At 39.4% G+C, this 13,448-nt stretch overlaps 1 protein-coding gene across 1 annotated transcript in view; it reads left to right on the top strand.

Annotated features, from left to right (window-relative positions):
• Positions 1 to 4,645, top strand: part of EVC2 (EvC ciliary complex subunit 2) — a 194,199-nt gene extending 189,554 nt beyond the window's left edge. The window contains 1 exon segment of the mRNA XM_020992259.2: positions 3,905 to 4,645. Within this exon segment, the coding sequence (XP_020847918.1) occupies positions 3,905 to 4,232 (328 nt within the window). The 3' untranslated portion in view covers positions 4,233 to 4,645.
• Positions 4,646 to 13,448: the final 8,803 nt, after the last annotated feature.

Here is a 13,448-nt window from a genome sequence, read left to right as displayed (position 1 = left end):
CTAGACCTGTGATTTCATCAGTATAGAAAACAATTAGTGAGGAAACTATCTCCACAGATGCATCTTGGTAATTGTTCTGTTACCTTACTTAGATTTATCAAACATATGCAATCAGTGGCCAACTCTTGTCATTTCTACATCTCCCACACTTCTGGCTTCTGTCCCCTTCTCTCTCCTCATACAACCACCACTCTTGTACAGGCCCTGCTCACTTCTTGCTGACATTATGGAGTCTCCTCATTTGTCTCCTTACCTCACTACTTACTTCTCCAATCCATTTTCCACTTAAATGTCAAAGTGAATGGGTCAGCTAGGTAGCGCAGTGGATAGAGCATCTGAAGTCAGGAGGAACTGAGTTCAAATCCAGCCTCAGACACATAACACTTGCTAGCTGTGTGACCCTGGACAAGTCACTTAACCCCATTTCCTAGCCAAAAAAACCCAAAAAGTCAAAATGATTTAACTAGAGCACAGGTCTGACCATGTCATTTCTTTACTCATTAAACTCTAGTGGCTCTCTGTTTCTTCCAGGATCAAATATGAGCACCTCTGTTTGGCATTTAAAACCCTTTCCAATCTGATTTCACATTATTCCCCTTTGTTCACCTTCAGTTCAGCCATACCAGCCTTCTTACTGTTCTTCATCTCTGACACTTAGCTTCTCATCTCTGTGGCCTTACTTACCTGGGCTACACTTCCCTGCCTGAAATATACTTCTGTCTCATCTCTGTGTCTTAGAATCCTTAGCTTCACTCGAGGCTTAGATCAAACACCACCTTCCACATGAAGCCCTTTATTTTCCCCCTGGCTTATGAAGTTTAGTTTGTGACCAGAAATCTTCCAGTCTGATTAAAAAAAAAAATTCCAGACTGGTCCATTAACACCATGCAAAAGGAATGACTTAGTGAATGACTGAATTTTTCCCTTCTCAACCAGTTGTTTCAGAGCCATTTAAACACAGCTTGTGAGCAAGTACAGTTGATTAAACATTAATCTTTGTTCCCAATTTATTCCTTCATTATCCCAAGAACAGATGTTGTTTGTACCCTAAAAGAATAAGCAGTAAAAGCCAGATTGACAAGCACTTTTCCTTCCCAAGTAAAGGGAACAAGATCCTCACTTTGTTTCATGCCATTATATTATTCTAGGTCCCTCATCAGTTGACATTATTGTTATTTATTGCTGAAAGCAAGCCATGCCTATTAGACATCCACTACGTCACTCTGGGCTTACCTCCTGCTCCCCAGGGTGGCCCGGGCCTTATCAGAGGCCCCGGGGTCTCCTGTTCTTTGTTTCTGTCCATCTGTCAGCTCCATCTCCCCTTCCTTTTCTCTCTCTGGCCTCTTCTAGAGTGGCCTTCTACATTTCTCCTCTTTTTTGTGTGGAAGATCTTAGTTTATTTAGACATATTCAGCCAAGAGGAAGAGGGGTAAAAGGAGGACATGAAAGGAGGAGTCTAGGGACCCAGCCAAAGTCTCCAAAGTAGCTAACATGAATGTTACCTCTACAAATTAGCTAACATGAATGCCTTGTGTTTTTGAGAAAATTAGTGTCTTTACTTTAGATTGCTATTGTGTTTGGATGTACATGTTGGGAAAGAAATACAGAGGTGGGGGGAAGAATTGTGGGGGTCCACGTGGGTAGGGAAGTGGGGATGGACACAATAAGCTTGGATTTGGGGGATGGTATTCATAGGTCCCTTGATTCTGGGCACAGGATGTTGGGGTGTACAGGATCTCCTGTGGAGCATGACCTTGGGTGTTATTGTCAGCTGTTTCATCAATGTGAGTTGAATCAAGACTTAGCACAGTCTGTGGGGTCAGTGCTGTTGGGTCTTGGGAACTGTTTCCCAATGGCTCTTCATTGTCCTTGTTGATCAAAGGGGTATGAGTGGAAAGGATTCCCTCAGGTCTATCTTGGAAAGACACTTACCTGCCTCCTCATCTTTCATGAGGTCAAAAACTACCTGAAGGGGTGACCTGGAGTAGAAAATGGGGGCTGTTCTCAATGGTCCCTTGATGCTGGATGAAGGAACTTGTATGGGCTGAAATGGGATAATCTGTGGTGGATGTTGTACCTTTCTCCTCTTGAACCAGCACAGGGACCTTCCTCCTCCACTGAAGCCATCCCTGGTGCCTCCTTCCTACTACGTAATTCCATGTGAACATGTTTGATTCCTCCATTAGGTTGCAAACTCCTTGACAAAAGGGGCTTCCTTGGTTTATCTTTCTATCCTTAGTACCTAGCACAATAACTTGAACGTAACAGATGCTGTAGAATGAATTGAAACAATAATTATAATAACAGCAACTTAGATTTCTGTAGCATTTCAAAGTTTACAAAGTGTTTTCCACACAGTGTAGATAGCATAAAAAAGTAGTGTGGTAGTGTGCAGAGAGCACTAAATTTAGAGTCAGAGGAAATGGGTTCCAGTCATGACTTTGGGCAGGTCATTTCATCTGAAAATATGCCATGCTAATGAATATACTGGTGTTCTTTCTACTACACTTAGCTACCTCACAAAGAGTAGGGATTATTACACACACACACAACACACAAATATATGTGTGTGTATATATGTATATAGACACACAATATACATACATATACATGTGTGTGTATATATGTATATATAAATAATATATGTATTCACATAAATATCATTTATGTATTACATGTGTCGATGTATTATATATATTATATGTTACATTCTAGCACACACTATATAATATATATAATATAATATAGTATATACTATATTATATTATCTATACTAGTATATTATATAATATATAGTATATACAATATGACATATATAATATTTATACTTCCTATATGTGTAATACATTAGGTTATATTATGTATAATTCCATATATACATATACATAATTTCATATATATATTTATATACACATACATATTCCCATGACCTAGCAAAATGAGGGGGTTGGGCTACAGGGCCTCTGAGTCCCCTTCTAGCTCTACCTCTCAATACAATAACCCTGTTGTTATAATTCTGTGATAGTTCTTTATGACATTTTTGAGTTTAAAAGCCTTAAAGACTTGGACCAAGAATAGGTGTGTTTCTCAGGGATGATGGTGATGGTAATGGTGGTGATGATGATGATGATGATGACGATATAACTAGCATTTATATAGCGCTTTAAGTTTGAATAGCATTTTCAAATGTTATCTCAATTGACTGCCACACTAACCCTGAGAGACAGGTGTTATTATTATCTCTGTCTTACAGTTCAGGAAACTGAGGCAGATAGAGATTAAGTGTCTTTCTCAGGGCAAAAAAACTAGTAAGTGTCCGAGGCTGGATTTGAACAAGTTGTCCTGACTGCATGTCTGGCACTGTTCCCACTGGGCCATTTAGCTGACTCTATATATTACATATAGGACATATACAGAGTAGACAAAAGGCAATCCAAGAGGGAAGATACTTGGGGGAGATAGAAATAGGGAGACTAGGAAAGTCTTCATATAAAAGATAGGATTTGAGCTGCTTCTTCTATTTAACTTAACCTATATACAATGAGGCAGTGTGGTATGATGGATTGAGAATTAACCTTAGAGTCTGAAAGGACCCGGGTTCAACTCATACATTTGACAAATACTAATCATATAACCACTCACCTTCTCAGTGGCCCAGGCAGTTCTGTGAATATAGGTTATAGATGAATTCCTAATCTGAATCAGTGGAGAAAGTTTCTGCACCAGGAATTTCCTATGGATGGAATCATAAGTCCAAGGCCTCTGCCCTCTCCAGTCACACACACACACACACACACACACACACACACACACACACACACACACACACGTAAATAATGTTCATTTCATTACCGAGGTGGTCTTTTTTCTAAAGATTCTAACTCTATATATCTTATTCACTTAGCATATTAAAGAAGACACATCTTCCCCTTATGGAAAGAGTGGCATTGTTCCGAAGAGGAAGTTTACCAAAACTTTCAGCAGATTATGTTGGCCAGACCTCTGAAGTCCATATTAGAGATGCAGAAATAAGTGACTTATTAAGCACAGGCGAGAAACTCTTCATATTCAGAAATCCAGAAGAGCCTACCATCTCTCTGTGTGCCTCATCAAAGAGAAAGAAGAAGAACTTTTTGAACTCCAAGAAAGCTTCATTGGTTACCTCAACACTTGGGAGTAAAGAAGGCAGGAAATTCTATCCTTCCATTGAAAATCAGAACATTGACCTCTAAATATTAATAAAAGTTTAAATCCATTTTATTTTTATGTAACCTTACTATAAGTTGCAAATATGAAATAGACACACACACAGCCATTGGCCCAGTTTCTGTTTTAATCTTTCCCTCTCTAGAATGAGTCTTAGATTGGACTTCCCAAGGAACATTTGCTTTCTGGGGAAGCACCTCAAGAGCAAGGCATAAAATGAAGCCAGAACAGTGGCAGTGTGCATGACTGAGTCTCAACAAATAGACTTGAGAACCTTAATTAATTTTCCTTGACATTTGGCCAGGTCACCTCTTGCATGTTAAGAGAAAAGAGCCATTGGACTGTGTTTACTAAAGTGAATCATGTTCCTGTGTTTATTGCAATATTTTATTTTTGTGTAAATGTGGACCATTTTAAAATAAATTTCATTTTGAAACAAGCCGTGGAGAAATACTTCTGCTCTTACTTTAGGTGCAGATTCTTTTTGATTATGAATGTGTATTCATTGTGTGAGAGTGAGGGTATTGTGAATATGGGAGGAGTCCATGAGTGTTTTCCTGATGGAACACATTTAACCACCATAAATAAGAAGAGTTGTATAGGATGCTGAAAGGATGAGAAACCGTGCTTAGTGAAGAATGGGATAAAGCAAAGTTTCTTAGCCTGGGGTAACCGTTAGAGCCTTTCTTATAACTGTATGTATGCATCTTAAAAAATTATTTTGAGAAGTTCATTGACTTCACCAGATTGCCAAAGAGGTCCATGAGGCAAAAAGTTAAGAACTCCTGGATTATAGAAATTGTAATATTTAGCCTGGAGGAGAAAAGAGTTAGGAGGAATGTCAGGCCAGAACAAGTTGTTATTAGTCTGCAAAACTCTTACATTCATCTGTCCTTGTTTCATAAAACCTAGAAACTTAAAAAATGTTCCCTTTCTTCCTCCTGGTTTTTTGTTTGTTTGTTTGTTTTAGGCAATTGGGGTTAAGTGACTTGCCCAGGGTCACACAGCTACTAAGTGTCAGGTGTTTGGTCTGAGGCCAGATTTTAACTCAGGTCCTCCTGAGGCCATGGCTCTATCCACTACACCACCTAGCTGCCCCCCCGTTTCTTCTTGGTTTGGGGGGGGTTCCCCCTCTTCCAATGGCTGGGTCCCTCCTCCAGGAGCACTGGATCTCATCCCAAGAATGAGAGAATATTTAGTTATTTTTTAATTAATCTTTTTTTAAAAAATTTTATTAATTTATTTTGATTTATCAACAATCACTTCAATATGCTTTTGAGTTGAAAATTTTTCTCCCCTTCCTCCCCCCCCAAGACAGCACACAATCTGATATAGGCTTTACATTTACATACCCATTAAACATATTTTCACATTAGTGAAGTTGTAAGTAAAAATTAAAACCAATAGGAGGAACCATCAGAAAGATGAAACAAAACTCAACAGAAGGTAAAAATAAGTGATAGTGATTTGACTTCCATAGTTCTTTCTTTGGATGTGGACAGCATTTTCCATCCCAAGGCCTCTGGAGATGTCTTAGATCCTCGTAATGCTGAGAAGGGTTCAGTTTAACAATCTTAGTTATTGCATAACGTGGCTGTTATTGTGTACAAAGTCCTCTTGGTCTTGCTCACTTCACTCAGCATCAGACCATGTAAGTCTTTCCAGGTTTTTCTGAAGTCAGCCTGTTCATCATTTCTTATAGCACAATAGTATTCCATTACATTCATATACCACAACTTGCTCAGCCATTCCCCAATTGATGGGCATCCTCTCAATTTCCAATTCTTTGCCACCACAAAAAGAGCTGCTATGAATATTTTTGTACATGTGGGTCCTTTTCCATTTGTTTGATCTCTTTGGGATATAGCCCTAGAAGTGCTATTGCTGGATCAAAGGGTATGCACATTTTTGTAGGCCTTTGGGCATAGTTCCAAATTGTTCTCCAAAATGGTGGGATCATTTCACAACTCCACCAACAATGTATTAGTGTTCCAATTTTCCCACATCTTCTCCAACATTTATCATTTTCCTGTTTTGTCATGTTGGCCAATCTGATAGGTGTCATGTGGTACCTCAGAGTTGTTTTGATTTGCATTTCTCTAATCAATAATGATTTAGAGCATTTTTTCATATGACTATAGATGGCTTTAATTTCTTCATCTGAGAACTGTCTATTCATATCCTTTGACCATTTATCAATTGGGGAATGGCTTGTGGTTTTATAAATTTGTCTTAATTCTCTATATATTTTAGAAATGAGGCCTTTATCAGAGAGACTGGTTGTAAAAATTCTTTCCCAATTTTCTACCTTCCTTCTAATCTTAGTTGCATTGGCTTTGTTTGTGCAAAAACTTTTCAATTTAATGTAATCAAAATTATCCATTTTGCTTTTCATAATGTGCTCTATCTCCTGTTTGGTCATGAATTCTTCTGTTCTCCATAGATCTGATAGGTAAACTATTCCTTGGAGAACATTTAGTTATTTAAGTGACCTACAGTATCATTTGCATTAGGAAATTCCATTTTAGAGAAAGCTAAAGGAAAAGGACATGCTCCTAAAACAGCTGGCTGGCTAGACGAACTTTGGTCTAAAGGGCAGTTATTCCCAGAACTTTGCCAGGCTTTGTGGCTAGATTTGGGGTGTCAAGTTTAAATTCCCAGGCTTTGTTAATCCATAATTCTGTGCTCTATATGCTTGGTTTATTTCATCTTTTATCTCCTTAAATGCTAATAAAGTAGTTTTGAAAAATCTGTTATCTAAAGAGAGAGAAAAGAGGTTGCATGCGGTTGGACCAGGAGAATCTTAGTGAAATTGGAAGCACCTGCAGGCCAGACAGACCTAGATTGGCAGCAGCAATGTAGATAATGATGGGACCACAGCACTGGCAGCTTCGGAGTTGCAGGAGGCAAAGTTTTCTGCTTTATGGAAAATAGTAAAACTGGAGCCAAAGGAGAAACCCCTTGGCAGAGTTTCTAACTGGTCTCCCTTTCTGGGGTCGGATCTGCTTCCCTATTGCAGACTGAGTGCATTCTGTCTCCTGTTGGAAGCCATTCATTATCATTAGTGGAATTTCGGTGCCTCAATTGCATTACCCCTTGGAAGCCTCAGCAGTAAGGGGCAGCTCTTTTGCACTCAGAATAGTGACTGAATGAAAGGCCATTTCTTGGATGTGATGCAGCCTTCACATATTCAAGATGTATTGGCACGATAATGCAGATGTTCAGCTTTGAATTCTAACTTTGCATATATATTGCAGTTTCCACTTGGATAAATGAGAGTATTTGAATTTCTCTCTGTTGCTTATAAGAAATCTAATAAGGATGAATGGTCCCCATTCCCATCACTGTTGAGCCATTTGTAAAACAGGCAAGTCACTGATTTATGAACAGGTTATATTGCAAAAGTTTGTTTTTGTAAGTCAGTTTTTAGAATTTGGAATCCACTTTGCACTAGAAAAAAAAATACTCTAAGTGGTGATTCAATTTCACAGACCAGTTTGCAAAGCCTATGAAGAGGAAACACATGGAGCAGTAAAGAAAAAACCCTAGTTAGAGTTATCTGGTTTCAAATCTCACCTCAGCTGCCTGTTTCATATGTGCTCATGGGCAAGTCACTTCAGCATTAGAGCCTCTGTTTCCTGTGAGCAAGAGGATATTAAGACTTGCACTATCCGTTCCATGAGGTTATTCTGAGAAAAGCACTATAAGCCTTACAGCAAAAGAGAAATAGGGGCTATCGTTGTGCTACCAGCACCCAGTTAGGACTGATCATATCAAAAACCTAAGTGTGACGAATAGAAGATTTCAGTGGACGTTTGAGACTGTGTCATAAGAATCCATTGGAGGAGATAATGATGTTTAACCCAGAAAAATTAAGATGTTGAGGGGACATAATTATTTTCCGATATTTGGAGGGTTGTCTTATGGAAGGATTAAATGAGGATTAGAGAGAATAAAAATAATAAATTTAGTGCTGGAAGAGACCTCAGTGACCATCGTTTCACAGATGAGGACAGTAAGACAGAGAAATATGAAGCGACTTGCCCAAGCTCATTCAGAAAGTGACAAAGCTAGGAATACAACCAAGATCAGCTAAATAAAAATCTAGCACGTTGTTCCATCCCACTATGCTGCTACCACAAGAGACACTGTGCAGAGTAAATTTGTGCATTAGAAGAGTACAAACTTGCTGACAATTAAAGCCTTCTATCAGTGGAATGATCCACCATGACAAGTGCTAAGTTTGCTCTGATTAGGGGCCTAGATAGGCAGAAATTGAATGATCTCTTGCCAAAGATGATGTGGATGAGAGATATGCTTCAGCCAGAGGTTGGATCTGATGGTTATTGAGTTCTCCAATTGTTAAAATAGGAGTTTGTTTCATGTCTCCAGAGTTACAATTCCACAGATATTCTTCAAAGTAATATCATGGCATCGTGATTTCATTTCTTTAAAGTGGAAGGAAGGAAGGAAGGAAGGAAGGAAGGAAGGAAGGAAGGAAGGAAGGAAGGAAAGGAAGGAAGGAAGGAAGGAAAGGAGGAAAGAGCAAAGAAAGAAACAAAGATAGCATTCTATTTGATTTTACCCCCTTATCCTTAGGGGTAAATGCTATTATTATCACAATTTTAGGGTTGTGGAAACTGGGGGAGGCAGAGGTTAAATGACTTGCCCAGTTTCACACAGCTAGTAAGTATCTGAGCTGAATTTGAATTCAACTTAACCTAACTGTAGGCATGGAACTGTCCACTGTGCAATCTAGCTGCCCCCATATGACCCCAGAGTATATGCTGTGGCTGGTTCAACATGTCATAAAGGGTTCAAGTTCTAGTAGCAGACTGTATGGACTGAATCTGATGTCTAGGTCCCACCTGCTCTAAATGCTGAGAAATTCACCATCAGTGGGTCACTAACCATAGGCACTACATTCTTTGGCCAGAGCAACCCATAAAGCAAAGAAAAATCATAAATTGATCTTCAGTCCTTCCTGGATTGAGTGGTAGAAAAAGAGACAGAGAATAATGCTATTATATTTAATATATCTACAAACATTAACTCTTGGTACTTTAAATGCGAGATTGACCTGTAAGTTACTATATGACTGGAAGAAATGAAACATGTCAAGACAACATTCTTATTATAAGTGAGGTAAAATAATATGAGTAATTTGTAACTAAATTGAAAACGTATTTCAGTGGTTCTTTTCTGATAAAGGAGTTAGCAGTTAGGCTAAGAAACCAGTTAAGAGACTATATAATAGTCTAGGTAAGAGGTCATGAATTCCTTATCTAGACCATGTAAATGGAGAAGAGGCCAGATGTGAAAGAAGTTGTAGAGGTAGAATAGACAAGATTTGGCAGCTAAATGGATATGTGGGTAAGGGAGAGGGAAGAGTTGATGATGACAAGATTGAGAACCTAGGTAACGAGAAGGATGGTGATGCAGTGGACAGAAACAGGGCCACTGGAAGATGGACAGGATTTGAGATAGAAAATTGGCAACATTTTATAAACTTGAATAAATGTGAGCTATTGTTTTTGTTTTATTTTTAATTTGCAGAATAAAACAAACATTTCCATAACAAAGTACAATAAAAAGCTATTTTTTGTTGTTGTTGGGGTTTTTCCCCCTAGACTTGTGATTTTACTGATATAGGGAATTCCCAATGAGGGAAACCCTTCCACAGATGCAGACCAGCTGCCTAGGACATTGAGGGCTAAATATACCCAGGAATAGGCAAGGTCTTAGCATCACCACTATCGTCAACAGCCGCACAACCAGTATGTGATAGGGGCAAGACTTGAACACAGGTCATGACTCCAAGGCTAGTCCTCCATCCACTATACTCTTCAGCCTCTAGGAGATAGTTTACTAGTCTTAAATGATTTTATTGTGGCATAGGGGCAAACCTGGGTTCTTGAAGTCAATGGCAGCAGATAATGGGCCCAAAATGTTTCAGAAAAATGCCTACCGATCCTGTGTCTATTACTCAAAGACCATGCTGGTTAAGGGTAGAAAAGCTCAGCGAATTGGACACTAGATGAAGATTTTTACTCACAAATTCATTCAATAATATATTAAACTGTTAAGGTGTCAGTAGGTAGCTATGTTTGTAGGAGTGCCCCACAACGGTGAAAACATGGATTTGTGAAGTGCTGAACTATTACTGTAATTAAGCTAATAACAAGCAGCAATAACAGATATTTGTATAATTCTTTGAAATTTGCAAATCCTTTTAAACACATCATCTCACTGAAGCCTTATAATAAGAATTCTATGATCTAGGTGCCAAAGGTATTATTATTATTACCATTTGACGATGAGGAATATGAGTCATAAAGAGGTTAACTGATTTGCCTGGAGTCACACAGCCAGTGCATCTTAAGCAGCACTTAAACTCAAGTCTCCTTGCCATACTGGCATAATGAAAGCCTCAGAAAACCAGAATGAATTGTTCTACAGTGGCTATCCTCCTCTACGGCAACTCACAGTAAAGTGAGGGAAGCTAAACCGTATAACTAAGAAATATAAAGACACTTCTTTATATTCTTTTTTTAAAAAAAAAATCAAATAATCTATGTAATAATTAGAAAAAAAAGAAGAAAAAGTGGTTCAGCAAAACCAAACATTACAAAGTTTCTGACAGTATGTGTGGTATTCCACACTCATAATCTCTCACCTTTTTTAAGAGAGGAAGGCAGTGTGATTTTTTCCAACAAGAAAGAGAATGGGGGAGATTATCTAGCCCACCCCTTAATTTTATAGATCGAGAAACTAAGGTCACCCAGATTAAGTGGCAGATTTGGGATTTTAACTCAGGTTCTTTACATCTAAATCCAAATGGTACTCCCATCAGAATACAAAGTGTGTTGGATTGGGGTGCCCCCATGTGTACTTGGAAGAAGGTTAAGAATCTTCCAATTCTTTGAGGTACCTGGGGGCGATACAGCTGTCTCACAATGTGACTTACACTGAAGCAGTCAGACTCTAGTTGATAACAAGGTCCAAAGCACCTGTTGCAAAGGAGAAATGAGGATAGGGCTACTGCCACTGAAAGAACCCTGCCCTTTTTCATCCAGGCTTTAATTTTTAGTGAATTGATCCCCACAAATGAAAAAGAAGATGACAAGAAACAACATGAACATTTTATCACTGCAGATGAGGTGAGGTGCTCCTCCCTTCTCTAGATCCTCCTGAGGATTTGATGCTGCTTCATTGAATTGTCTATTGTGATTCCTAAAGACTCTTCTGATAGGAAGGGCTGTCTATGGTCTCCATTATTTGTGGTCTTTGTGTCCTGAGATAGCATGAGATGTGGCAGAGAGATAGAAAGAGATAAATACAGAACAAGAGTAACAAAAGGGGAGAGAGAGAGATAATGACTAACAGAGGGACATGGGGAGGAGAAAACTGAGATATGGCAGGATTGGGGAGAGATGGACAGAGACACAGTAAGGGGAACAGAATCAGAGACACAAGGAAGAAACATAAAGAGGGAACAGAAACAGACACAAGTCAGAGACACAGAGAGAACAGATATATACAGGGAGGTGAATAGAAACAGAGACACAGAGACCAACAGAAAATCTATATGAAGAGAAGAAATATACAGATAGCAACAGAGTAAGGTTAAGAGAGAGCATGCAAGAATTGCCCTGCCTTGAAGCAACTATTGGGCTGGGGTTTTTTTGGAGGTAGTGCAGGAGGGAGTCCCATAGAGCTAGGATTCCTGCTGTCTCCTTTTTCCATATGAAGCTGCTAGTTAGCTAAACATAGATGCTCACAGTGTTGAAAACTACCCAAGTGACTGTATTACAGAAGATGCTGAAGAGTATGTTAATATTACTAGGATTGTCATCAAGTACAACTGGAAAATTTCCTTTCCTGCTTAGTCAGCTTCAGAATTGACAGTGTGAGTAACAGCCTGGGGCGCCAGGGCTGGAGAAGGTATAGTTGCTGAACTCTGCTGGCTCCTGGCCAAGTCACAACACTTTTCACGGAGTGTGCCAAGCTGTATCATCAAAATACGCTCAGGAACAGGCAAGAGCTCAGTACTACCAAACCATCAGAGTAAAACGGGACCTCAAAGGACATCTGATCCAAGCCTTAGCTGACAAAAGCTCTGCTAAAATAATAATAAATGGGAAATATATTTCTCCTATGTGTGGGAGACACTTTGTTGGCGTGTCCAGGAGTGTTTTACTATTCTGAATCAAATTCTCTTTACAGAAAACACAGAATAATCTCAGAGATGTGATATTTCCCTGCACTTTTCAGTCAATTGTGTCTCTGCAAAGATGTTATAGGCTATGGAGGACCATTCACAAATCTGCCTATTAAGGGTATCCTGGATGCATGTTCAGATTGTGCTCATAGAATTTTTGTAGAGATAGGAAAGTAGTCACGTGGGTTGGTGGCTTTATTACTATAAGTCATGATATACTGAGGTCTCTGAAAAACTAAAACTTGACAGTCACCCAAAGGGCAATAGTGAAGCACAGGGTGGACTTTAGCAGCTGATGACACATTAAAAAGGAGGAACTACATGGAAGAAATGTTATAAAGGAGGGCATCAGAGTGATATATAAGTAGTAAGCCAGACAGGCACTTCCTCAGAGAGAACAAAGGATAAACAATGGGCAGGTAGCTATCTGTTCTATGGGTGTCCACTCCACTCAGCATCTGCTGTCCTGCTGGGTTTAACAAGGATACCCTCCCAGATGAGGCTCACCTCTGATCTCATCACCATGCTGCAAACGGACCTTTGATGAACACCACCTCCCTCAGTCTCCTCTCCCCTCTCATTAGAGAGGAGATTCCTCCCAATACCTTCCTTGATAGAGAGCAGAAACCGAGCTTTCGGGCTCCTTCTACTCTGCTTCTGCTGCCGTGCTTGGTTCCAACTTCAAGGAACAAGGTGGCATCCAAGCACTCCATGGTCTCCCCAGCCCTTTGCTGACTCCTCATGTGTGTTGTCTCTCCCCCTTAGACTGTAAGCTTCTTGAGGGCAAAGACTCTTTTCATTAATTGTATCCCCATCGTTTAGTACAGCGTCTGGCACACAGTTGACATTAAAAAATGTCTATTGGATTGGATTGGCAAATGAAAAAAGAGCTATCAAGGTAGGTCCCCAGGAATATTCAGTAGAACTTCTATGTAGGATTTGTAAGATGGCATGGACAAGCAGGGATGGGCTCAAATCTGCACCAATGAAGAGAGTATGAATATTGATGACATTACAATTC

This window comes from Phascolarctos cinereus, unplaced genomic scaffold (assembly GCF_003287225.1).
Source record: "Phascolarctos cinereus isolate Bilbo 61053 unplaced genomic scaffold, phaCin_HiC Scaffold_9;HRSCAF=440, whole genome shotgun sequence".
Classification (NCBI taxonomy): domain Eukaryota; kingdom Metazoa; phylum Chordata; class Mammalia; order Diprotodontia; family Phascolarctidae; genus Phascolarctos; species Phascolarctos cinereus.
Note: the sequence above shows the minus strand (reverse complement) of the source record. Positions and strands in the feature narration are given on the sequence as shown.